Here is a 25,896-nt window from a genome sequence, read left to right on the forward strand (position 1 = left end):
GAGCCCGGCGACATCACCGGCATTAATGGGTGGGCTTTAGCGCTGCCCTAGACTGTACAATGGCTAGGGCAGCGCTAAAGCCCGCCCATCAGTGCCGGTGACATCACTGGTAACACTGCTGGGTGGAAGCCTCCTCCTAGCAGTGTTAAAACCATAAACAAACAGCTATTGGCCTGGGCGATACAGCGCAGGGCAAGGGAGAGCATCAGAGTATGAAATGCTCCGATGCTCATATCAGAGGGCCTGCCTGGGTGAAAATGGGGATGTGTCCAGGTTCAGCTCTGAAAAACCCCTTTAAGTTTTGCCTCAGGCTACCTGCACATGGGTGCGGGTAAACACGCAGAAGATCCGCATGATTTCCATGCAGATTTCTATGCTTTTCTGCACCAAAAACCGCATGTGTTACTTGTGGTTTTTAGTGCGGATTTGATGCAGTTTTGCCGCAGATCTCATTCTTCCATTGCAAAGGGTGAAATCTGGACCAAAAAATGCAAATATAATTGACATGCTGCAGAATTATAAATCCGCACGGCAGGTCAGTTTCCACACAGAAGCAAAGTATACATGAGATTTGTCTAAGCTCCAACACTTTGCTGTCCCTGTATGATGCTGGGGTTTTTCTGCACGAGAAACAAGAATCTACATGGAAAAAGCGCAAGCAATCCGTAACGTTGAAGGCAGCCTTGGGGTAATGTTCTGCTTAGACACTCTTCTTGCAAAATTGAAAATAATAAAACACACAAGTGAAATATAAAGGAAAGATAACGGAACCCAATCTGATATTTGCAGCTTCCTAAAGTGAGTAGCCGCAGCAGAGGATCTAGATGGGAGGTGCAGGGCGACATTAGAACAGTCTCGTGTACTTACAGTTCCAGGCCTGGTGAAGTCGATGCTCTGAGCTGCGCTTTGCCTCAGCTGGCTGTTGAAAAGTCGCGTGCATACACTCTGTAGATATTCAGGCGTTATCTGAAAGCAGATGAACCACACTTTATGTAGGGAATCAAATTCAACATTTCATTACACTGACACAAGGTAAATGTGTCCCTCTGGGAGACAGGGCAAAGGAAAGAGATTGCTCACGTAATGGAATTACTGGACTATATCAGAATATTTACAAGGCTGCAAGGCCTGCGAGAGGTCTCCTCTGGGCAGTTTACCACCACCCAAGAGACGACAGATAGCAGGACCAGGCCTGCAAGAAGATGGCAGGGATCAGTTGTGTCAGGATTTTTTTTTTTAGGACAAAAGTTCCTCCGTTTTTATAAATGTAAAAATATAAAACGTATCATTGACTGTCAATGTTTTGTTTCATTAAAGGGGTATTCCAGTTATGGGAAGTAATTCTCCATACAGTGATTGGGAATAACTATTCAGTGGAACCACCAATGATCACGAGAATGGGGTCTCTGTACCTCGTGGGACCCCCCCCCCTGAAATGAACGTAGTGGCAGGTCACACATGAGCACTGCTGCTCCATTGATCTATATGGGAGATCTGAAGACAGCCGAGTACAGTTCTGGAACAGCCATTTCTGGAACTCCTACAGAGATAAATGGAGTAGCAGAACACATGTCCAACCTGCCGCTACATTTATTTAAGGGGGCCCCCATGTGATATGGGTTGCTCACTCTCGTAATCAGTGGGGGTCTCAACAGTAGGACCTCCACCTATGTAATGGGCATCCCCTATCCTGCCATGACCAGAATACCCCTTTACATTTTTTTCTACACATTAAGGTTAACAGAATGACAAAAAGAAAGCATATAAATCACTAAAACAGGAGGGTAGCACGGAAGCACTGAAAAACTATAAGGAAAAAAATAGAACATGTAAAAAACAAATAAAAGCGGCCAAACTAGAGACAAAAGAGATTAATTGCCAAAGAGAGCAAAACTAACCCTAAAATGTTATTCAATTATATAAATGTTAAAAAGTATAAATCTGAAGGTGTCGGCCCTTCAAAGAGTAAATGAGGGGGGAGTCGCAGAGAGCAACGAGGAGAAAGCAAAGCTGTTAAATATTAATTTACTGAGGAAAATAAATTGTCAGATGACATGCAGAATGTAAAAATAAATTCCCCATTAAAAGTGTCCTGTCTGACCCAGGAAGAAGTACATCAGCGATTAAAATAGACAAATCGCCAGGACCGGATGGCATACACCCCCGTATCCTAAGGGAATTAAGTAATGTCATAGCCAGACCCTTATTTCTGATATTTGCAGACTCTATACTGACAGGGAATGTCCCACAGGATTGGCGCATGGCAAATGTGGTGCCAATATTCAAAAAGGGTCCAAAAACATCTGTTGTGGGTAAACTGTTTGAAAGTTTTCTGAGAGATGCTATCTTAGAGCATCTCAACAGAAATAAGCAAATAACGCCATATCAGCATGGCTTCGTGAGGGATCGGTCATGCCAAACTAATTTTATCAGTTTCTATGAGGAGGTAAGTTCTAGACTTGATAATGCAAGTCACCCGTACATACTAAATGATAAAACACTCAGTAATACTGACATGGAAAAGTATATAGGAATTTTAATAAACAGCAAACTAAGCTGCAAAAAACAGTGTCAGGCAGCTGCTGCCAAGGCCAATACGATAATGGGTTGCATCAGAAGGGGCATAGATGCCCGTGATGAGAACATAGTCCTACCACTTTACAAATCATTAGTCAGACCACACATGGAGTACTGTGTACAGTTCTGGGCTCCTGTAAAAAGGCAGACATAGCAGAGCTGGAGAAGGTCCAGAGGAGGGCAACTAAAGTAATAACTGGAATGGGGCAACTACAGTACCCTGAAAGATTATCAGAATTAGGGTTATTCACTTTAGAAACAAGACGACTGAGTGGAGATCTAATTACTATGTATAAATATATCAGGGGTCAGTACAGAGATCTATCCTATCATCTATTTATCCCCAGGACTGTGACGAGGGGACATCCTCTGCGTCTGGAGGAAAGAAGGTTTGTACACAAACATCGAAGAGGATTCTTTACGGTAAGAGCAGTGACGTTATGGAACTCTCTGCCTGAGGAGGTGGTGATGGTGAGTACAATAAAGGAATTCAAGAGGGGCCTGGATGTATTTCTGGAGCGTAATAATATTACGGGCTATAGCTACTAGAGAGGGGTCGTTGATCCAGGGATTTATTCTGATTGGAGTCTGGAAGGATTTTTTTTACCTCTTAAGTGAGAAAATTGGCTTCTACCTCACAGTTTTTTTTTGCCTTCCTCTGGATCAACTTGCAGGATGACAGGCCGAACTGGATGGACAGATGTCTTTTTTAGGCCTTATGTACTATGTTACTTATGTTAGAATGACAAAGATATACAAGAGTCTTTAACAGATCTGAAAGGACAATGTATTAGGCCCTTTTCACATGGCAGTATTCCTGTCAGTATCTGTAAGCCAAAAACGGCAAAGGGTCCACATGTTTGCATTATACTTGTTAGGCTACTTTCACACTAGCGTTCGGGCGGATCCGTTCTCAACGGATCCGCTCATAATAATGCAGACGGAGGCTCCGTTCAGAACGGATCCGTCTGCATTAAAATGGCAAAAAAAAAGCTAAGTGTGAAAATAGCCTCGGACGGATCCGTCCAGACTTTCAATGTAAAGTCAATGGGGGACGGATCCGCTTGAAGATTGAGCCACATTGTGGCATCTTCAAACGGATCCGTCCCCATTGACTTACATTGTACGTCTGGACGGATCCGCACGGATCCGCACGGCCAGGCGGACACCCGAACGCTGCAAGCAGCGTTCAGCTGTCCGCCTGTCCGTGCGGAGGCGAGCGGAGCGGAGGCTGAACGCCGCCAGACTGATGCAGTCTGAGCGGATCCGCTCCATTCAGACTGCATCAGGGCTGGACGGCTGCGTTCGGGTCCGCTCGTGAGCCCCTTCAAATGGAGCTCACGAGCGGACCGACGAACGCTAGTGTGAAAGTAGCCTTACTGTTTATACTGTATATGTTCAAGTCCTGGTTTTGTCTTTCATATATGATCAAAATACTCCCCTGTGACAGGGGCCCTACAGAGGATGATCTGCTGCCTATCCATCCAGCACTGATTCTCATTATCATGTATGCAACACACAGTAACAAGATATCTGCAAGCGGCAACGTTTCTACGCTCTTTGTTGACGGGGTATTTCTGTTAGAACAAGTTATCCCCTAGCCACTGGATAGCAGATAACTATTAGATCAGTAGGTATCCCAGTGGTCACAGAACAGAGGTCCTGTGCCCCTATATGAATGGAGCAGAATGTCAACCATGCGCACTGGCATTCCACTAATGTGCGAGGCCAGGGATGCCCAACCTGCGCTAAGCTATCTCCAGGAGTCCCACAGCCTTTGAATGGAGCGGACCATTACTCCAGTCACACGGGGAACACACAGAGCCCCATTCCATGTGGTGCCAATAATCTAAGGGAATATCCCGGACTGGCTTTCCAATATGCAAGTAGTATGTTATAGAGCAGGAGAAGGTGAGCAGAGTGAGATTTAGCTTTGTGGGAAAAGATTCAGTAGAACGTGACTTATTTGCAGCACTTTACTTGTACAATCCGAACACAACCTTCTAAATGTTCTGCATTACATTTTGCACAGACAACACAGCAGCCTGTTGTGAATACTGCTCTGGAGGAGGATTATTTTACAAGTTCGCCATCTGGTGGATGGACATTTAACAGTTCAGCCTTTTCTATCACATGCCTTTTGTGGTTTAACATTTTTAACTAATACTGCCCCCTGCAGGTCAAATACTTCAAGAACATCAAAAATCTACTGCAATCACCTCCACTAGAATGCTGAATTATGATACTACAGGAGCTTATCTGTAATTGATAACCTACATGGAAAGCACAAAAAAATTCAAGTAGAACCCATAAAAAGTAACTGAAGGAGCTAAAAATTATACACACACATAAATACTTGAAGAATCAAAAAGGGATTGCCTACATCTTAACCCTTTTCGCTGCCAAGGGTATATGGACATTTTGCACTCTGGTAGCCAGGACAATTTTCACAGTTTTGGCATGTACAAATAAACCCTAAATTACAAAAATTTCGCGCCGTTCAGTATTTGGCGTAGGCGCAGTAAGGTAAAGACGCTCGCAGGCTGTCAGCTTTCTCAACGCTCCCAAGCCGAGATTTCACCAGAGCACAGGGCTGGCGGACCAATGCGAGCGCTGCCTGGGCCTGTCAATCAGGACCTGGAGGGAGGTGACAAAGGTTGTAGAACGGAGCCTCTAGGACAGCGGTCCCCAACCGCCGGGCCACAGCCCAGGATCGGGCCCTGGAGGATGGTTTGCCGGGACGCGGTGATCAGGGCAGTCTTTAAACGCGGTACTAATGAAGCGCTTCCATTATGGAAGCGCTTCATTAGTACAGAAGGACCAGGAAGCGGTGAAGGATCTGTACTCACCGCTTCCTGGTCCACGGCTCGGCTAGCGGCTGTGCAGGGCTGCGCACAGCGTGAGGTCGCTCTGTGACCTCACACTGTGCGCCGCTATACACAGCCAACAGCAGAATGAAAATGATTGCGATGGTGACCAGGAGCAGGAGAGGTAAGTGTTTTTTTTATTTTATTTGCACTGGGGGCTGATGGCTGACCTGGGGGACATATGGCTGACATGAGGGGCTGACATATGGCTGACATAGTCAGGCCGACCATAGTCAGCTTATATAGTCATTATATATTTTAATATGCACCTTGTGTTTTGTTATGAGCGTGAATCAGTCAGCCCCGCCCACCCTCTAAGCCCCGCCCCAGAATCCCTGCCCCCTTCTCCCCCCACCCGGTCCCTGGGAAAATTGTCTTGCATGAAACTGGTCCTTGGTGCAAAAAAGGTTGGGGACCACTGCTCTAGGAGCAGGAACAACGCCCGCCCGCAACCCCCATCCACTCCTAGAGGCTAATTAGCATATTATAAAAGTTATATTTCTGGAGTAACGGGGGCATAGAGAAAAGTAGGAATAGGCTAGTTAGGTTTAGCTGACATTAGCACATCGCTAATGTCAGCTAGCTTATTAGGGTTAAATCTGGTGACAGAAACCCTTTAAACATTTGTGTAATATACTTTGTTAGGAAAAGAAGTTTCTCCTACTAAAAAAACAGGGTGTAAAGAGTCTTCTTAGCAAAGACCTGAGTGATGCTAAGGAGAGTCTGTCTTCAGCGTTCTACTGAAGACACCATCAGATAGACAGGGTGATGGCCAGTCATAGGGCACATGTACATAGATGGAGGCAGGCTGGAGTCCTCTGTACGTTACATACAGGGTCATCACCGGTATCCCCAGTCCTGCACAATTATGGACATTTCCCTACAATGAGATCATTACATGAGCAGACAGAGCATGGCAACTGTACAATAATGGTAAAATAAGTATGTTGGAAGCTTTAGCATCTCGCCATTTTGAAACAGATAAAAACCTATTTTTTCCATATCATTCTGCACTCATTACCCCATAATACACAAGTGAAAACAGAATGTTGCCAATTTATTAAAAAGTAAAGTCTAAAATCTTGCATTGACAGAACTATTCAGACCCTTTAAAGGGAACCTGTCACTGGGATTTTGGGTATAGAGCTGAGGACATGGGTTGCTAGATGGCCGCTAGCACATCCGCACTACCCAGTCCCCATAGCTCTGTGTGCTTTTATTGTGGGAAAAAAACTATTTGATACATATGCAAATTACCTGAGATGTGTCCTGTCCCTGACTCCTCTCATGTAATAATAATAATAATAATAATAATAATAATAATAATAATAATAATAATAATAAACACTCCATATGTTACCTTTACCAGTCCCTTCCAATTCAACACTGCAGCTCCTTTCTCTTCCATGGGTTGAAGTCAATGACCTATCATATACCACTGCAGCCTATCATTGGTATCTACAGTCTTGAGACCAGTGATCTGCTGCAGGCCACAGGCTACCGCCTCTGGAGCCACAACAACACTTCACTAGCTGCAGCCGAGTGAACGGTAAGAAGCAGCAGTATGGGATCTAAGGGGGTTTTATAGTCCCACAGCAGTTTCCCATAAAAATATATAAATACATTTACTCGAACAACTCCTTTAATTGTTGCAATTCTTATGTGGTTGTTGTAGAAGTATCGTCTGCAAATCTCTTACTACAGGCGAACTGCAAACCAAGGAAGATGATGACGCTGTACACACACAAGAGATATGTTCTCAGGATATGTTATATATTAAAGCAGCTGTAAATAGAATAACCTTCTTAGGCCTCATGCACACGTTGCCGGGCCATTCCGTGCATTGGGGACCGCAGACGGATGCAGACCCATTTAATTTGAATAGATCCGTCGGCCTCTCGGCATGTTTGCCGTGCTGTGGCCGCATCTCCGGCCCGTCCCCATTATAGTAAACGGGGCCAGGGCGAACTTCCGGCAGCACACGTGTACATCACATTATTTGGTGAAAGGTTTATGAAAAATGGAAGGTTTCTTACCAGCTTTCCATTGACTGTTGCCTCAAGAGAGTCAACGAGCTCGGCGGTGACCCCGATCAGGTTGTGGTAGTCAGCCTGCATCTTATTGAAGCGTTTCATGTAGGTGATGGCTCTGTGCTCCGCTTCTGCCAACTGCTGCTGAAACTGCACCTCTGCAGGGCACAAAAGACGGTCAGGTCAAGTGTTTGCCACGTTTTTCCAAACTCGCAGTAAAACAGTGGAATAAAGAAGCCTCAAAATCTCAACATAAACACGTAAAGTGATGCAACCAAAATGTAACTTTTACAGGGAAGTCTAAAGATCAGTATGGCGTCTGATAAACTAGTATGTACATAAAAGAAGTCCATGTGTGATAGACAATCCGGTGGAGAGGGGTGCAGTGATGGAAAGCTGTGGGTTTCCTTTGGAGACATTTTTTTATTTGAAACGCGTTAAAAGGGTTATCTGGGACACCAAAATTGGTGGCCTAAGCACCAACATCAAATGGGTAGGGAGACGTTCAGCTTGGCATTTCGCTGATCAGTTGACTTGAGGGACTTGAATGGCAGCTGAAACCAGTAGAGGCTTGGTTTTCTGAGAGGACACTGCATTATATGTCAGATGATGACGTTCTGAGTGCATTTTGATTGTTCCAGCTTAACTGCGTTCTGTGACCCACACCCAGTGTTCACATCCCAGCACGAGACTCACAGGGGGTCCCTGTAGTATCAGGTACCCCCCCTTCCAGGTCTAACGTCACAGATCTAAGCCTGCTTAAAGCCCTGCTGGAAAAACCCCAACCTAAGACACAGCATCATTGCCGACATCACATCTACACAGCAGGGTCCAGGAGAATAAGCAGAAAATAGCCGTTAAGCTACCTGCACACGTGGCAAATTACGGACGTCTTTCTAGTGCAGAAAAACGCAGCGTAAGGCCGAATGCACACGGCCGTGGAGCACGGACGTGAACGGTCCGTGGTATCCCGGCTTGGCATCCTGCTGACATTGGTTGCTATGACGCCGTGCGCTTCATGCCGCCTCTGCACTACAGTAATACACTGGTATGATCTATACTGTATTACCGTAGTGCAGTGACGGCATGAAGCGCACGGTGTCATAGCAACCAATGACGCCGTGCGCTCCTGCTGTCAGCAGGATGCCAGGCCGGGATATCACGGACCGCTCACGTCAGTGCTCCACGGCCCTGTGCATTCGGCCCAATACAGTTCCAAAGTGCATGAGAATAGACTATACTCAAACACTTTGTGGATTTTTTTCCGCCTGGAAATTGACCTGCCATATGGATTTTCAAATCCGCAGCATGTCAATTATGTTTGCGGTTTTAGCAGATTTCATCTTTTTCAAATGAAGGGTGAGATCTGCATCAAATCGGCATTAATGCTTTTTGAGTGCAGAAACACCCAGAAATCTGCATGGCAATTCCTGTGAATGATCTGCGTGCTCACCGGCACCCATGTGCAGGTACCCTCAGAGGCAAGGGCACTGATGATGTTGTGTCTACAAGCCTTGCCACGCCTCAGATGGCGACATGATGTCATCCAGAAAGGGAACCAAAACTAAAGTAAAACATCAGATGACTTCAATGGGGAGCAGGAGAACACAGCAGATGAACAGTCACTATCAGTAAGTGATACCGTCTTGTTTCCTGTCAACTGATGCTCAGAATTGCAAAAACGGAATACCGCTTTAAGGCGCAGGCAGCTGCAGAAAACAGCTAATCGGTGGGGATTCAGAACCACACCGATCTTATATTGATGACCTAAGGACAGGTCATGAATATCTAAAAGGAGTTGAAAACCCCTTTAAAGTGCCCAGTTTTTTTGTAAGGCTGCCACAAGGGGGCGCCAACACTTAGTATCTTTCTAACCTTGAAAAATTCCAATATACTTAGCTGTACAAAACACAATACTAAAAAAATGGGGAAGGGGGGTGGGGGGTTACGGGGGAGAGACAGACATTCATATGTACAACACACATAAGATTTGCAGCATTAATGATACACAAAACGCCCAATATTAACTACCAACATTCAACATTTCAAGTGCAAACACTAAGACCTAAACAATGACAGGATTCATTTATGCCCATCTATGCCATCAGGTCCTGAACAATGAACACGGAATGACTTGACTCCTGAAGAGGGGCACTTAAGGGTACGGATAATCTAATATACACAGTCTGGACACACTTGGGTTCCATCCCATTTTTTTCCCGTTTTGAAATAAATACACCTCTCAGCACCAGAGACTCAAATTACATGTATCATGGAAGGAGTTAACAAAACTCCATTCACCCTAGCGTCTTCCGAGTCAATGAAAATAAACTGAGAGCCATCAAGTTAGTAAATGCTGGAGTACAGGAAAGTGTACTATATCTGGAGTGCTCCGTAGCCGCATGGGCTGCGATGTTAGCGTGTATCTGGTTATAACTAAGGCTACTTTCACACTGGCGTTTCTGGGTCCGCTTGTGAGATCCGTTCAGGGCTCTCACAAGCGGGCCAAAACAGATCAGTTCAGCCCCAATGCATTCTGAATGGATAAGGATCCGCTCAGAATGCATCAATTTGGCTGCGTTTGGTCTCCGTTATGTTTTTTAGACGGTCACTAAAACGCAGCTTGCAGAGTTTTGGTGACCCTCTGACTATGTGGAGCCTAACGGATCTGTCTAGACTTACAATGTAAGTCCATGGGGGCGGATCCGTTTTTTACTGACACAATATGGTGCAATTGAAAACGGATCCGCCACCCACTGACTTTTAATGTAAGTCAAGACGGATCCATTTTGACTTAGACTTTGTTTTGAATGAATAATGCAAACGGATCCAAGCGTTTTCATTATTCATTATTCGTGCGGATCAGTCTGTGCAGATACAAGACGGATCCGCACAAAACGCAAGTGTGAAAGTAGCCTAAGGGACCAGGGAAAGGGCTTCTCTCTCATAGCACAGGCTTTGTATAGTCAGACAATCAGCAGTGGCGCAGAGCTACACTACTAGTAAAAGCTGTGCAGGAACCGATGCAAAATCATACGTTTTTTTTTTTGTTTTTTTACTAAAAACCAACCTAAAACTGGTTTTATGGCAAGGTTTTTATGCACTGCAACATTTGTCACGCGACATTTTTTATAATGGCAGTCTATGGTGTCGCGCTGCAACATGCGAATGGATTTTCTGCAACTGTCGCGTCGCAGTATGTTGCAGTGCGACACCATATACTACCATTATAAAAATTGTCGTTGTGTAGACCTAGCCTAAAGTTCCTTTACATGCATGTTTGTCGGGTGATCACATCTTTTAGGCGGCCCTAAAATAGTTTTTTTTGTCAGCAGCATATCATCCATTGTAAATAGGGGATGTGCTGGCAACAGTATGCAAACTAAATAGGGGATGAATGATCGTAATAACGATGGTTTGTCAAATCAATTTGCATCGGGACATGGACATGTGAGGCCCTTTAAGGGCTCTCTCACACGAGCGGATGTCGTGCGGGTAATCCGCTGCGTGAAAGAATGCCAAGCCCCGCTCCGGACAGCAGAGACACAGAGCATTAACATGATTGATAATAATCTGTGCCTCTCTGTGATATTTTTACTACAAAATCACAGTGACAAAAGCCCGAGCATCCGCCCGTGTGAAAGAGCCCCAACTGTGCGCCAATCAGCTAGTAATTGATTCATATATTGTCAGACATTATTTCCCCGACACTGGGCTCTAGCACAGGAAGTGAAGACTTCTTCCTCCCTCTCCATGCCCATGCTGCAGTGGGCAAGTTGTTTGTGATTCTGCCACTCTGTGACCATTTGCCTCCAAAGTGGAAGATCTGTACCTTGGGGCACCTTCACATCGCTGATTTATGGGCCATGTTTCTTTTGAAAGAAGCTTTCCATTTTCCACCTGCTGGAATTATTCTTATTTTTGGCAAGAAATATGCGGATAAAACACGGACTGAGCGTACGGCAATAAATTCGTCTTAAGGTCAGAATTTTCCTTGTAACCACGGCATACTTCTCTCCCAACACTGTCTGATAATCATCATTTTAATGTTCCAAAAAGCTGTTTTTCTCAAACCGTGGCTTGCTTCCCAATAATCCCTTCTTCGCAGACCTAGAAGTTAACTCCTTGTCCTCCTCACAGCTAGTGGTGGGTAATTTAAACTGAGAAATGTATGAAACTGACTAATATAAACTTATTACAACTTTGGCACTGATCTCATTGTAAGGCCTCATGCACACAACCGTTTTTTTCGGGTCCGCATCCGAGTCGCACTTTTTGCGGCTCGGGTGCGGACCCATTCACTTCAATGGGGTCACAAAAGATGCGGATAGCACTCCGTGTGCTGTCCGCATCCATGCTCCTTTCCGTGGCCCCGCAAAAAAAAAAAAAAAAAAAGAATTGAACATGTCCTATTCTTGTCCGTTTTGCAGACAAGAATAGGCATTTCTACGGACCGCAAAAAAACGGAACGGTCGTGTGCATGTAGCCTAAAGCGAAGTCCTCTCGTCAGTAACCTTTTCAGTGGAGCACACAGCACTGCTGTCCAACTTGTCCATCAACCTCCCCCCCGAAATACGCGGCACATGCGCTAGTTTCCCCATCCACGTTTTCTTTTATCGATGGATGTGTCTGGTCACATGCTCCTCCATCGGTGGCCACGTTCAGGGCAGCAGTAATGTGTGTGGTCTATGGATCAGACTTTAAAAGGACAAGCAGGGCATTTCTTCACAATGTAAGAACCTGTAATACGTTTATATTAGTAGCTGCATTGAGTTAAAATAAACCTATTAGAATATCCGTAAAGCATAGAATGTGCAGATACGCACGTCAAACATTCTGCAATACATGAAGGCCTCCTGCATTGCCTCAGTTAAATATTTGGCTACATCTCTAGCGGGTAATGTAAGTATCTTGCAGACAAACCACTTTGTTGAAACAGCCTAGCCTCCATTTACAAAAGCCAGGGAAAACAGAACGAGCCGCAGGTTGTTCCACTACAAAATATTCATTTACTCTGTTGGATCTCGCAAAACATACGTTTTCAATTGGCTTAATTCTTTTAAAAAATGCTCCCGTGTGGAGATATTCTTCACCTAATTTCTCCAGTTCTGGCAACAAGAAGCCGGCCATTCTTACCTTCTGACCCGCAGACCAGCAGTCCCATGTACAAGAGGATCTTAGTAACCACCAATTAAGGGCTACTTTCACACTGGCGTTTTGGCTTTCCGTTTGCGAGATCCATTCAGCGCTCTCACAAACGGTCCAAAAGGGATCAGTTTTGCCCCAATGCATTCTGAATGGAAAAGGATCCGCTCAGAATGCATCAGTTTGCCTCCGTTCCGTCTCCATTCTGCTTTGGTGTCCGTCTGATGAAACTGAGCAAAATGGATCAGTTCTGACACACAATGGGAACGGTTTTCTCTGGCACAATCGAAAACGGATACGTCTCCCTGTTGACTTTCAATGGAGTTAATGACGGATCCGTCTCGGCAATGTTACAGATACAATCATGAACATATCCGTTTGTAGTAACAGATCCATTTTTGCAGACCCATGACGGATCCGCCCAAAACGAGAGTGTGAAAGTAGCCCAAGCCTCGGATGGATATTCCAAGAACACCAGGGGGCACAATAACAAGTGTGTAACAGCATTTCTTTTTACGATTTACAATTAAAAACATTTGTTTTGCACGATCTCAGAATAAAATAAACTGCATTTGGGAGACAACCCCTTTAACAGCCAACAAAATGGCTTCTTTTGCACCCCCACCTGCACTAGAAAAATAACGAACAGTATTTCATGGGTGACGGTGTGCCAACAAAGAAACAGCAGGCATCAGCCGAACTCCGCACATTTATCACCTTGACGAGGCGGATTTCACATAAGCGATGGTTCTGTATGGGCGCTGTCTGAGGTTAGAATGGACAGCACCGGGATTGAACACTGACCCATTGAGATGAACTGGTATCTCCACATGGACGATCACTGGTTTGGGAAGATCCCAGCATTGTTTGTATTTGTCTTTCCTCAAGACCCAGTCCTTCAAAAGTAATGGGTCGTGTGCGGACCCCTGTCCGTGTGCGGTGCATTTTAAAACTCATCCAGGGCATGGGCAAGTTTGCCATCGGCCATCTGAAGGAGGCCTAACAATAGATTCTGCGCTGACTGCAACTTCCTAGGCCTGTGACGCTGTGTCCATCAGTCACATGGTCAGCGTGCAGCTCAGTCCCAATCACGTGAACGACCTAGCAGAGGACTGTCCTTGGTGTAGTATGAAGAGACTGCAGTGCTTGTCTGATTTGGATCCACACCCCCACGGATCTGATATATGATGACCTACCCTGAAGATAGGCCATCAATATTTAATTCATGTAAAAGCGATTTACCGTAGAAGAATACAAATACAACTTCTGTCTTCACTAACCTAAAATACTATATTTTTGGTGCCATACGGTCACTGCAGACCTATCCCTACAATATGATAGGTTTCATAGGAACCTATATTTTGGTGACAAATTAGCTTTAAAGAAGTTTTCCAGGATTACTATGGTTTTTCACAGATTATGTAGTTGCTCTCTACATGCATATCTTCCCTATTTTTTAGACCCATTTTCACCATGTAAACAGATCGCTCTGGTTTGCTTCCATCTTGCATGTATCCTTTCCTGTTGCTGTATCCAACCAAACCCATGATGCATTTCTCCTTTATCTACCATACCTGTAGCACCACCCCTAACAATGTCCAGCTAGTTTAGAGCTCCTCCCACCCCGCTAGCTATATAAACACTCCCCAATCACTGCCCTTGTTTCTTCTTTGACCCGCCTATGGACATAACAATCACAGGACATAAAGCGGAGCATGGACATGGCCATGTGACCAAAGCCCAGAACGGAAGATAGGAGAAATAAAAAGGTAAAAGAAATACACTATAAAATTACAGCTAGCTTCTAATGGAAGTCATTACTTTAAAGAAGGTGCCTGCACCCGTGTATAGCAGGTGCCATAGCCGCCAGGTTTCTGCTGTTTCAAACAGCAGAAGCCCAGGGCTAATGTCTGTCATAGGTGATAAAGGCTGATCTTATACATTTAACACCTCAAATTCCATGGTCAAATGTGACCATGGCATCTGAGCGGTGAAGATGCGGGAGCCGTGTGCTCCAGCAATAGCCTTCCTCGGCTGAGATCGGGGAAGCTGTTACATTACAGTGATAGGCATCACAGCCTGCTTGAGGGTCTGAGCCATCACTGGTATATTCCAATACAGGCATGCAGATGGCAGCACTGTATTGAAATACATTGAATGATGTGTTCTGTAAAAGGATAAATAAATATCCATCATAGAATGCAATTGTCAATCTAATTAATGCTGGTTATAGTCCCCTACGGTGACATGAAAAAAACCAAAAACATTTTTGAACTTTTATATTTTTTTTTAAAATCACTCCCCCTTCCCAAAAATTAAAATAAAAACCATCATAGGCATTGCCACATCCAAAGACCCCTGTACTATTTAAATATAACAATATTTATCCCATATGGCAAAAGTTGCAATGGAAAATAAATAAATAAATGGCAAATTCACAATTTTTTTTTGTCACTTCACCTCCCCCAAATTTTTTTTATAAAAAGTGATCAAAAAGTCACACCCACTCATAATTACTAACAGCTCCATAGACATAAATATAAAAAAGTTATAGGAGTTAGAACATAACAATAAAAAGAATAAATACGGTAAATTTTTTACAAAGTAAAAAAAAAAAAAATAAAAAAAACAAAAAAAAAAATCATACAAGTGGGTTATCGTTGTAATCATACTGAGAATAGAAGTAACTGGTCATTTTTACCGCATAGGGAATGACGTAACAAAAAAAGAAAAAAAAAAAAAAGTGGCAGAATTGCATTTTGTTTCCCAATTCCACACCATTTGGATTCTTTTTCCAGCTCCCCACTACATCATATGCAATATTAAATAGTGCCATTAGAAAGTACTTGTCTCGAAGAAAAAAACTAACAAAAAAATAAACAAACAGGCCCCCATACGGCTATGTAAATGAAAAAAAATTAAATAAAAAAAGGCAGGGAGTAAAAGAAAAAAAAAAAAAAAAAATGAAATTCACAGGGTCATCTAAGGGTTCTCTCACTTCAGCAAATCGCATTTATTAGGTAGAAAAAGTTAATACAAGCCACTTAGCGTACTTTCACACTTGCGGCAGAGTGATCCGGCAAACTGCATGCAAACGGACAGCATTTGAAAATGCATTGCAAGAAACGGATCAGTCTCTCCGGATGTCATCCGTTATATATTTTTTACACACTTTTACCGATCTGCGCATGCGCAGACCGGAAGGACAGATCAGACATTGCGGTATTTTTAATGCCGGATCTGGCACTAATACATTTCTATGTAAATTAATGCCGGATCCGGCTTTCCGGCAACTGATCCGGTATTTTGGACGGAGATAATAGCGCAGCATGCTGCGGTATTTCCTCCGATCAAAACGCCGTTCAGTGACTGAACTGAAGACATCCTGATGCATCCTGAACGGATTTCTCCCCATTCAGAATGCATGGGAATAAAACTGATCAGTTCTTTTCCGGTATTGAGCCCCTAGGACGGAAGTCTATGCTGGAAAAGAATAACGCTCATATGAAAGTACCCTTACTAATGTATTTTTATTATCCATATCTGTTTCTTTCCTGACTGGATTAATTTTACAACTACCATGCAATACACTAGTGGTGGTCGTGCTTGCACACTATAGGAAAAAGCACCAGCCTCTCTGTGCCACCACAGTCCCAGCAACCAGAGAGACCTGGCACTTTTTCTTATAGTGTGCAAGCACTACCAGAAGTAATGGATTGCAGGGTTGTAGTAACCATGGAAACAAGCAGTATATAATGTGATGGAAAAATGAATCCAGCCAGCAAAGGAAGCAATATGGACAATTACAATACATTAGTAAGTGCCTTGTATTAACTTCTTCTACATGATGAATGCCACTCGCGGAAGTGAGACAATCCCTTTAAAAGATGTAGATGCAAAGTGGAAAACCCCCTTTAAGAATATTTGCAAAACCTGTTCCTTGTCAAAAGGGGTTTTACTCTATGACGCTGACTGCACTACTTTTAGATACTTTTCCACTCTCTTTAATAAGCACAACCAATACGTCTTGAAATATAAGTTCTGTATAGTAAGAAGAAAAACTCAAAATAGACATTGTCCTCACCTTTGCTGTTCTGGCCACTCTCTTTCTGGATTTCGAAACGCTGAGGAAAAGTACTATACAACGTCTAAGGTTCCCTTATCGCCCTTCATCTAGTCATCACATTAAATGCACTGCTTGGATGCGCATGTTGGACAAGAGCACTTGTTTTCATCTCTGCGAACATCTCACAAGTGCAGCCCCTTAGATTACTATGTACAGCATGGAAAGCGCTTTATTCACCACTCTGCAGCTGTATTGTGTCGTCATGTTCCTGCTGAACCAATCTGGCATTGCATGAATCACCACAACAGCGACATTTTCAAAAAACAGCCACATCCTAGTATCTTAGAAAACAATACAGAAAAGACAAGCGCAAACTAACAGGGGAGCAGTGATTTTCAGGGAAGGGCGGGATGTCCCGCTGTCAATCAAGCTGCAGAGGTGACTTCTCCAGCAGTGCGGACATAATGCATATATAAACTGTAACACTGAATATGTTGTATACCTAGAAACTCCAATCTGTCGCATGCACAACTTGCCCTTTAAAGGTGCGCATACGTCTGTCAGATGCAGTTCCTACAGGGACCTCTAACCCTTCTGCGTCTCCCAGGATTTTACCGCTATCCATCTAGGCAATATATTTAGGCTTCAAATTTTGAGGGACTGATAGAAAAGAGTAATTAGATTTGTTAGCGGCGGGGATAATGCTAAAATACTGATCGATCAGGAAGCATTACAGACTAGATGCTGGGATTCTCTTTGTAATTAGCATAGTAAAATGATATGAAGGAGTTCTATGGTTACAATAGGTTACGACTTGGTGCATGATACTAATGTAGGTTGGATCTCTTGCATTGATATAGTGATGTGGATACTTTGTGTTCATCCCCTCTTTGGGCTACATTGGGATAATTTATAGTTTTCTAGTTTATGGTTTCTTCTAATTAGCGCTATGTTTCGATGGCTCAGTCCCTACCAAACTGTGGTTTGGGTTAATACTTTATTTTAAATTATTCATGTCTTCGTAAGGACCCATTCAGACGACCGTAAAGCCACCGCGCCCCGTGTTGTGGACTGCAATCTGTATATACTGATTGACTTGAATGGGTCAGTGATCTGCAACATACGGTAAAACATAGGACACGTCCTATCTTTTGCGGTGCATAGGCACAGATTGAAAGCCAGCGGAAACACTCGGAAGCCCTTCCGTGAGCTTCTGGGTCTGTACCTCCGCATAGCAAGAGATAGGACATGTCCTGTCTATTGCTGTATGTTGTGGATCGTGGACCAGTTGAGGTCAGTGGGCCTGCACCGCAGCACGGAGTTCACACGGCCAGTGCCTGTGTTTTTCGGACCCGCTGTTTGCGGTCCACAACAGAGGTATGTCGGCCGTACGGTTGTCTGAATGGGCTCTTAATGGGATATATTATGACTAAGGCCCCTTTCACACGGGCGACTTTTCCGTGCGGGTGCGATCCGTGCGGCGAACGTATGGCACCCGCACTGAATCCTGACCCATTCATTTCTATGGGGCTGTGCACATGAGCGTTGTTTTTAACGCATCACTTGTACGTTCAGTGCAAATCGCAGCATGCTCTATAATGTCCGATTTTGACGTGACGCAGGCCCCATAGAAGTGAATGGGGTGTGTGAAAATCGGATGGCATCCGCAAGCAAGTACGGATGCCATGCGATTTGCACGCATGGTTGCTAGGAGACCATCGGGATGGAGACCCGATCATTATTATTTTCCCTTATAACATGGTTATAAGGGAAAATAATAGCATTCTGAATACAGAATGCATAGTAAACCAGCGCTAGAGGGGTTAAAATAAAATAAAAAATAATTTAACTCACCTTAGTCCACTTGTTCGCGAAGCCGGCATCTCCTTGTGTCTCCGCTGCTGATGAACAGGACCTGGGATGAGCTGCTCCATTAAATAGAGCTTAAGGACCTTCGATGACGTCACTCCGGTCATCACATGATCTTTTACCATGGTGAATCACCATGGTAAAAGATCATGTGACGTACCATGTGATGACCGGAGTGACGTCATCGAAGGTCCTTAACCGGTATTTAATGGAGCAGCTCATCCCAGGTCCTGTTCATCAGCAGCGGAGACACAAGGAGATGCCGGCTTCGCGAACAAGTGGACTAAGGTGAGTTAAATTATTTTTTATTTTATTTTAACCCCTCTAGCGCTGGTTTACTATGCATTCTGTATTCAGAATGCTATTATTTTCCCTTATAACCATGTTATAAGGGAAAATAATACAATCTTCAGAACATCAATCCCAAGCCCGAACTTCTATGAAGAAGTTCGGGTTTGGGTACCAAACATGCGCGATTTTTCTCACGCGAGTGCAACGCATGACAATGTTTTGCACTTGCGCAGAAAAAATCGCGCATTTTCCCGCAACGCACCCGGCTCTTAGCCGGGCCAAAAAAATGACGCCCGTGTGAAAGAGGCCTAAGGGACCCACAAAAGGCACCATTAGATGCCAATCTAAACTGCCTCAATAAACTGACACCTCCTGATGCTGGAAAATTTTACAATTTTTTTGCAATTGTGTTCCAACATTTTTCCGTGACACAAGAGTTAAGTCAAATAGAGCTAGGACAGTAGCTGGTAATCATTCATATTAAATGATTGGTGGGGGTGTAGGGTGTTGGACTCCCAACGATCAGCTATCGATGACCCAGAAAACCCCTATAAAAGAGTCCTGGCACGAATTAAACATATTTTACCCAGTGTAAGAGCAGCATACACACTTTCATTGTAGAATACTGTTCAAAATGTAAAGCTAAAAAGGAGAACATCCTGTAGTTGAAAGTAATAAATAAAATAAATGAAATCCCTTTTGACGATGTAACATTTCTTGCCTCCAGATTCCAAAATTTACAAAGGATACATATAGTGTAACAAGACGAGGAGTACTTCCAGCCTTAAGAGTCATCGATAGGAACTTCTCCAACCTAGACTTTAGCTCAGGAGCCCAAGAATCCTGGGAATAAACCAAAAATATATACATTAGAAACATTTAGCCAAAATTTAGCCAACTAAGGCAACTTTCACACTGGCGTTTTGGCTTTCCATTTGTGAGATCTGTTCAGGGCTCTCACAAGCGGTCCAAAAAGGATCAGTTTTGGCCTAATGCATTCTGAACGGAAAAGGATCCACACCAAACGCGAGTGTGAAAGTAGCTTAAGAGAGGTCATAGGCCTATCTAACTGGGACAAAGTCCTCAAAAATAAAAATACTGCCACAAAATGTTATTTTTTTTTTAAACCATCCTAAAATCGAATTGTGAGAGGTACATACATTATGGGAATAAAAGGTTAAGGAACAAGAAAAAAAAACAATGTGGATAAATAGAACTGTAAAGAAAGCAATAAATGACAAAAAGAAAGCATTTAAAAATCACTAAAACAGGAGGGTAGAGAAGAAGCACTGAAAAACTATAAAAGGAAAAAAATAGAATTAGTAAAAAAAAATAAAAAAAATAATAAAAGCAGCCAAACTAGAAACCGAGAGATTAATTGCCAAAGAGAGCAAAACTAACCCTAAAATGTTCTTCAATTATATAAATGGTAAAAAGTATAAATCTGAAGGTGTCGGCCCTCTACAGAGTGATGAGGGGGGAGTTGCAGAGAGCAATGAGGAGAAAGCAAAGCGGTTAAATATTTTTTCTACACTGTATTCACTGAGGAAAATAAACTATCAGATGAAATGCCGAATGTAAAAGTAAATTCCCCATTAAAAGTGTCTGACCCAGGAAGAAGTACAGCGGCGTCTTAAAAAGATTAAAATAGACAAATCGCCAGGACCAGATGGCATACACCCCCATATCCTAAGAGAATTAAGTAATGTCATAGCCAGACCCTTATTTCTGATATTTAAGGACTCTATACTGACAGGGAGTGTTCCACAGGATTGGCACATAGCAAATGTGGTGCCAATATTCAAAAAGGTCCAAACACAGAGCCCGGTAAGTTTAACATCTCTCGTGGGAAAACAGTTTGAAGGTTTTCTAAGAGATGCTATCTTGAAGTACCTCAATGAAAATAAGCAAATAACGTCATATCAGCATGGCTTCATGAGGGATCGGTCATGTCAAACTAATTTAATCAGTTTGTATGAGGAGGCAAGTTCTATACTTGACCGCGGCGAATCAATGGATGTCGTATATCTGGACTTTTCCAAAGCATTTGACACTGTACCGCATGAAAGGTTAGTATATAAAATGATAATGCTTGGACTAGGAGAAAATGTCTGTATGTGAGTAAGTAACTGGCTCAGTGATCGAAAACAGAGGGTGGTTATTGACGGTACACACTCAGATTGTCAATGTCACTAGTGGGGTACCTCAGCGGTGAGTATTGGGCTTTATTCTCTTCAATATATATATATATATATAATGATCTTGTAAAAGGCTTGCACAGTAAAATATCAATATGTGCAGATGACACTAAACTGTGTAAAGTAATTAACACTGAAGAGGACAATATACTGCTACAGATGGATCTGGATAGATTGGAGGCTTGGGCAGAGAAGTGGCAGATGAGGTTTAACACTGACAAATGTAAGGTTATGCACATGAGAAGGAATAATGCAACCCGTACATACTAAACTGGTAAAACACTGAGTAACACCGACATGGAACAGGACCTAGGAATTTTTGTGAACCGCAAACGGAGCTGTAAAAACCAGTGTCAGGCAGCTGCTGCCAAGGCCAATAAGAATGTGCTGCATCAAAAGGGGCATAAATGCCCGTGATAAGAACATAGTCCTACCACTTTACAAAATCGCTAGTCAGACCACACATGGAGTACTGTGTACAGTTCTGGGCTCCTGTGAACAAGGCAGACATAGCAGAGCTGGAGAGGGTCCAGAGGAGGGCAACTAAAGTAATAACTGGAATGGGGCAACTACAGTACCCTGAAAGATTATCAAAATTAGGATTATTCACTTTAGGAAAAAAAAAACGACTGACGGGAGATCTAATAACTATGTAAAAATATATCAGGGGTTAGAACAGAGATCTATCCTATCATCTATTTATCCCCAGGACTGTGACGAGGGGACATCCTCTGCGTTTGGAGGAAGAAGGTTTGTACACAAACCTAGAAGAGGATTGTTTACGGTAAGAGCAGTGAGACTATGGAACTCTCCGCCTGAGGAGGTGGGGATTGTGAGTACAATAAAGGAATTCAAGAGGGGCCTGGACGTATTTCTGGAGTGTAATAATATTACAGGCTATAGCTTCTAGAGAGGGGTCGTTGATCCAGGGAGTTATTCTGATTGGAGTCGGGAAGGAATTTTTTATTCCCCTAAAGTGGGAAAAATTGGTTTCTACCTCACAGTTTTTTTTTGCCTTCCTCTGGATCAACTTATAGGACAGTGATGGTGAACCTTTTAGAGACTGAGTGGCCCAAACTGCAACCAAATACCCACTTATTTATCGCAAAGTGCCAACACGGCAATTTACCCTGAATACCAATATAGTATATCTTCCATGTACTTTATCATTTAGCTATAATAGCTTAATAGCCTACATTCAGTGTGCTGCCAGTGCTGTTCATAGTGCGTCCTGTGCTGATGAATGGCAGGAAAAGTATAAAGCATATTGGTACGCCATAGACTTTTTCCAAGGCGCGGGTGCCCACAGAGAGGGCTCCGAGTGCCGCCTCTGGCACCCGTGCCATAGGTTCGCCATCACTGTTATAGGATAACAGGCTGAACTGGATGGACAGATGTCTTTTTTCGGCCTTATAAACCAACATAGCTAGAAAGGAGAGATCAGACATTGCCGTATCGGTAATACTGATGTAAAGGGAATGACACAGGATCAGATGGATGATCTCAGTGTGACAAGCAATGGAATATTGTGTGTAAGGAACTTACATCCCAGACATCACAACCCACCAGTTATCCTCACAAAAGCTCAGTAACCCCACAGATAGCGAGAAGGGGTCTGATGACTCAGTTGCAGGAATGCTGAGGATTTTGAAATATGGTTCTGTATAGTGTGCAAGCAATGAATAATGCCTCCCTGCTTGCTCCCACTCTTAATACAATAAGGGAGATGGTAGTCGCAAAAAGAAAAAAAGATAACCCATACATGTTCAAATAGTTAACCATGTGTTACATACTGCAAAGAACTTCTTTAACTGAATAAGGCTATTGGATTGACGGAACTAGAAGCGCCCATGTTAAAGAAATGGGTTCTGTAAACTATTATGCACAGAACATATAAAATACTTAGTATTGGGATGTAATGGCAGGACCTGGGCAGCAGTTCCTTCGGAGCGACTGTGTACGAGAGGGGGCGCAACAGGTCAAGAGCCTCTACAAGGAACCTCTGTTGTTCGTTTCCTGCAGTGCTCTGGCCTCATTTCCTAACTGGAGTGCCCATCAGTCATTATAATACTAATACAATATTAACATCAAGTGACTGGAAAGCCTCTGGCACCCGTGTTATGTAACCATCTGAAATCAGCTTCTCATCCCAGCTAATGGCTATTATTCTAATAGGGCTGCCAGTTCAGTTTCTCTATGCAGTGTATTTCTATTAGTTACCTGGAAAAGGTCTCTGAAGGATGGATGAGCGGCTGGATTAGGAACAAAGGGAAGGGCATAGAATGGAAGGAATTCTGTCGTCTGGCTCAGCGCCGCTCCACTGGTTTCCAAGTAGGTTTTAAAATGAGAAATCCGCTCTTCGCAGTCAGCACGGTCCTATATAGAAATACATTACACATTAGTATCTCATGTAAAATATACTGTATGCATTAATAAAATACTACTTATATAGCGCAGACATGTTCCGTAGCACTTTACTACATTGTCATTAAGATTACTACTCACTGTCCCCAATGGAGCTCTAGGTTAGTTTGTCTTTGGAGTGTGGGAGGACAGCCCTGCAAACACGGGGAGAACATACACACTGCATGCAGATTTGACCTAGCACCCTGCAAGGCACCAGTGCTAACAATGCCTAGGCTGTGTGCACTTCTCCCTGTCCCTGCGCTTGGCAGACGCTCCCTCACTCAGCAGAGCTGGAGAATGCAGAGTTGAAGCAGCGCAGACCAGGGAAGGGAGATCTGCCATCTGCTCAGTGTATAAATGAAAGCAACATGTGGTAAGACGACCCCTTTGTGCTGCAGGAGATTAACCCTTTAAGGGGGAGGGCTCTGGTTACTGACACTTTTGGGGGGCTAGTGTTACTGGCTCGTGAGGGCAGGCGGGATTAGCCTTAGGGTGAGGGCAGTGGCGGCCATCTTAACTGAATAGTGAGATTGCAGTTTTATGCAGACTGGTTGCTAAGAGCTGAATCTTATTAAATATGGGGTAAGTCAGTCTAATAGTAACTGATTCTGGAATATCATGTTACTAGTAACTACATATATGAAAATTGAAATAAGGGTTTAAATGTTACAGTTATCCTTTAAAGGAGTATTCCCATTTTGCTAGGATATGCCATCAACTTAAGATTAGAATGGGTTCCAGATGTGGGACCCGCTTCTACCTCCAGAATGAGAGCCCCAAAGTGAACAGAGGTCAGCCACGCCTATGCGCGGCCACCCTCCATTCACCATTATGCGAGTTCCGAAAATAGCCGAGCACTGCACGGCTACGTCTAGCATTCTCAAAGTGGTGAATGAAGAGGTGGCTGTGAATGCCCAAAGCACTCTCCTTCACTTCGGGGACACCATGCTGGAAATAGGAGCAGGTTCCACAGGTGGGACCTGCACCTACCTGACATTAATGGCATATCCTAGCGATATGTCTTTAGCGTTCATCTTATCTCTCTCCATATCAATTAGAGACTACACTGCATAGAGGAGTTAGCTGCTTCCAGTGCCGGAGCCATAGCCAAACAGCTCATCAGTGGAGGTGCTGGGTGTCGGATCCACACCGATCAGCTGGTGGCCAATCCTGAGGATAGGCCAGCACTTCATAAAAGTGGACATACCATTTAATTAAAGTTCTTCAATGCATTATACTTACTCCAAAATAGTTCCTATAAAAACTACAACTTCTCCCACAAAATTCATGGTCACAAGTCATGCCTGTGTGCGATATTTGGTGCATATTTTTGTGACATTTAGTCAAAATTTGCAGCATCTGGTGAGCCTCCCTACTTTTAGCGTCCATTCACACGTCCGGAATTGCAGACCCATTCATTTCTATGGGGCAGCACGATGTGCTGCCCAGAGCCGGAATTGCGGATCCGCACTTCCGGGTCCGCAATTCCGATCCCGGAAAAAATAGAACATGTCCTATTCTTGTTCGCAATTGCGGACAAGAATAGGCATTTTCTAATAAGTGCCGGCGATGTGCGGTCCGCAAAATGCCGAACGCACATCGCCGATGTCTGTGTTTTGCGGATCCACCGAACACACACGGACATGTGAAAGGACCCTTAGAAGTGGAGTGAAAAGTAGGTCAGGATTTCAGATTAGAACACCTTTAAGTCTCATCTCTCCGCGCCAGGCAACCCCCGGAATACTTTTACAGATGTAGGTGTATACCACATTGCACTTGTGCCTAATATATTATTACTGATACTATTATTTATCTGATTTATGTGTATCTGATGGAGAAATTAGTGGTTATGAGGTCTTTAACAGGAAATGTGAGGGAGGTTCAAGACAATATAGTCAAGTGGGAGGATAGGGCATCAAGAATCATAGACAATAGACCATTAAATATTACCATGACAAGGATGTGAGTAGCCCATTTATTATAAGCCAAGAAAAACAGACCACTCCTAAGACTGATAGCACTCACTTGTCAGATATGAGACATGGACCACACAAGGCCACAGCACAGGAAGTGTATAATCTAAAGTCTAGACCCCCAACCTTGGTTTGCACAACTGCATCTTACAAAAAAACCAAAACTGTTATCAATGCATATAAAATGGTGATAGGTCTTTATTAACAATCATTTTGTTTCTACAGCTCCTCTGCAGACCATGGGGGTCATTTATTTTCAGATATACCTATACCTGTCACAGATTAGGTCGCAAAGGGGATTTGCAGCTGAATCTGCGACTTTTCCCCTGTGTGGTCAGGGAAGGGCCGGCCGGTCCATCTCTTATAATTTTCTACTTCTATTTAGTCAAATCTGTTTTTATTGTTTTCAGGAAACATAGCTTACACATAGTATATGCATATCGCTTACATCGTGCATAAACAACACAGAGCAGA

At 43.5% G+C, this 25,896-nt stretch overlaps 1 protein-coding gene across 3 annotated transcripts in view; it reads right to left on the bottom strand.

The window, feature by feature from the left end:
* The window catches only part of ARMC9 (armadillo repeat containing 9), a 128,358-nt gene that overhangs the window by 79,619 nt on the left and 22,843 nt on the right, over positions 1–25,896 (bottom strand). For all 3 annotated transcript variants that reach the window (XM_044290107.1, XM_044290106.1, XM_044290108.1), the window contains 5 exons: positions 23,264–23,419; positions 19,596–19,688; positions 16,704–16,728; positions 7,481–7,632; positions 868–966 (listed from right to left, as the gene is read on the bottom strand). In XM_044290107.1, the coding sequence (XP_044146042.1) occupies positions 868–966; positions 7,481–7,632; positions 16,704–16,728; positions 19,596–19,688; positions 23,264–23,419 (525 nt within the window). The remainder of the gene's footprint in view (positions 1–867; positions 967–7,480; positions 7,633–16,703; positions 16,729–19,595; positions 19,689–23,263; positions 23,420–25,896) is intronic.

This window comes from Bufo gargarizans, chromosome 4, assembly GCF_014858855.1.
Source record: "Bufo gargarizans isolate SCDJY-AF-19 chromosome 4, ASM1485885v1, whole genome shotgun sequence".
NCBI lineage: Eukaryota > Metazoa > Chordata > Amphibia > Anura > Bufonidae > Bufo > Bufo gargarizans.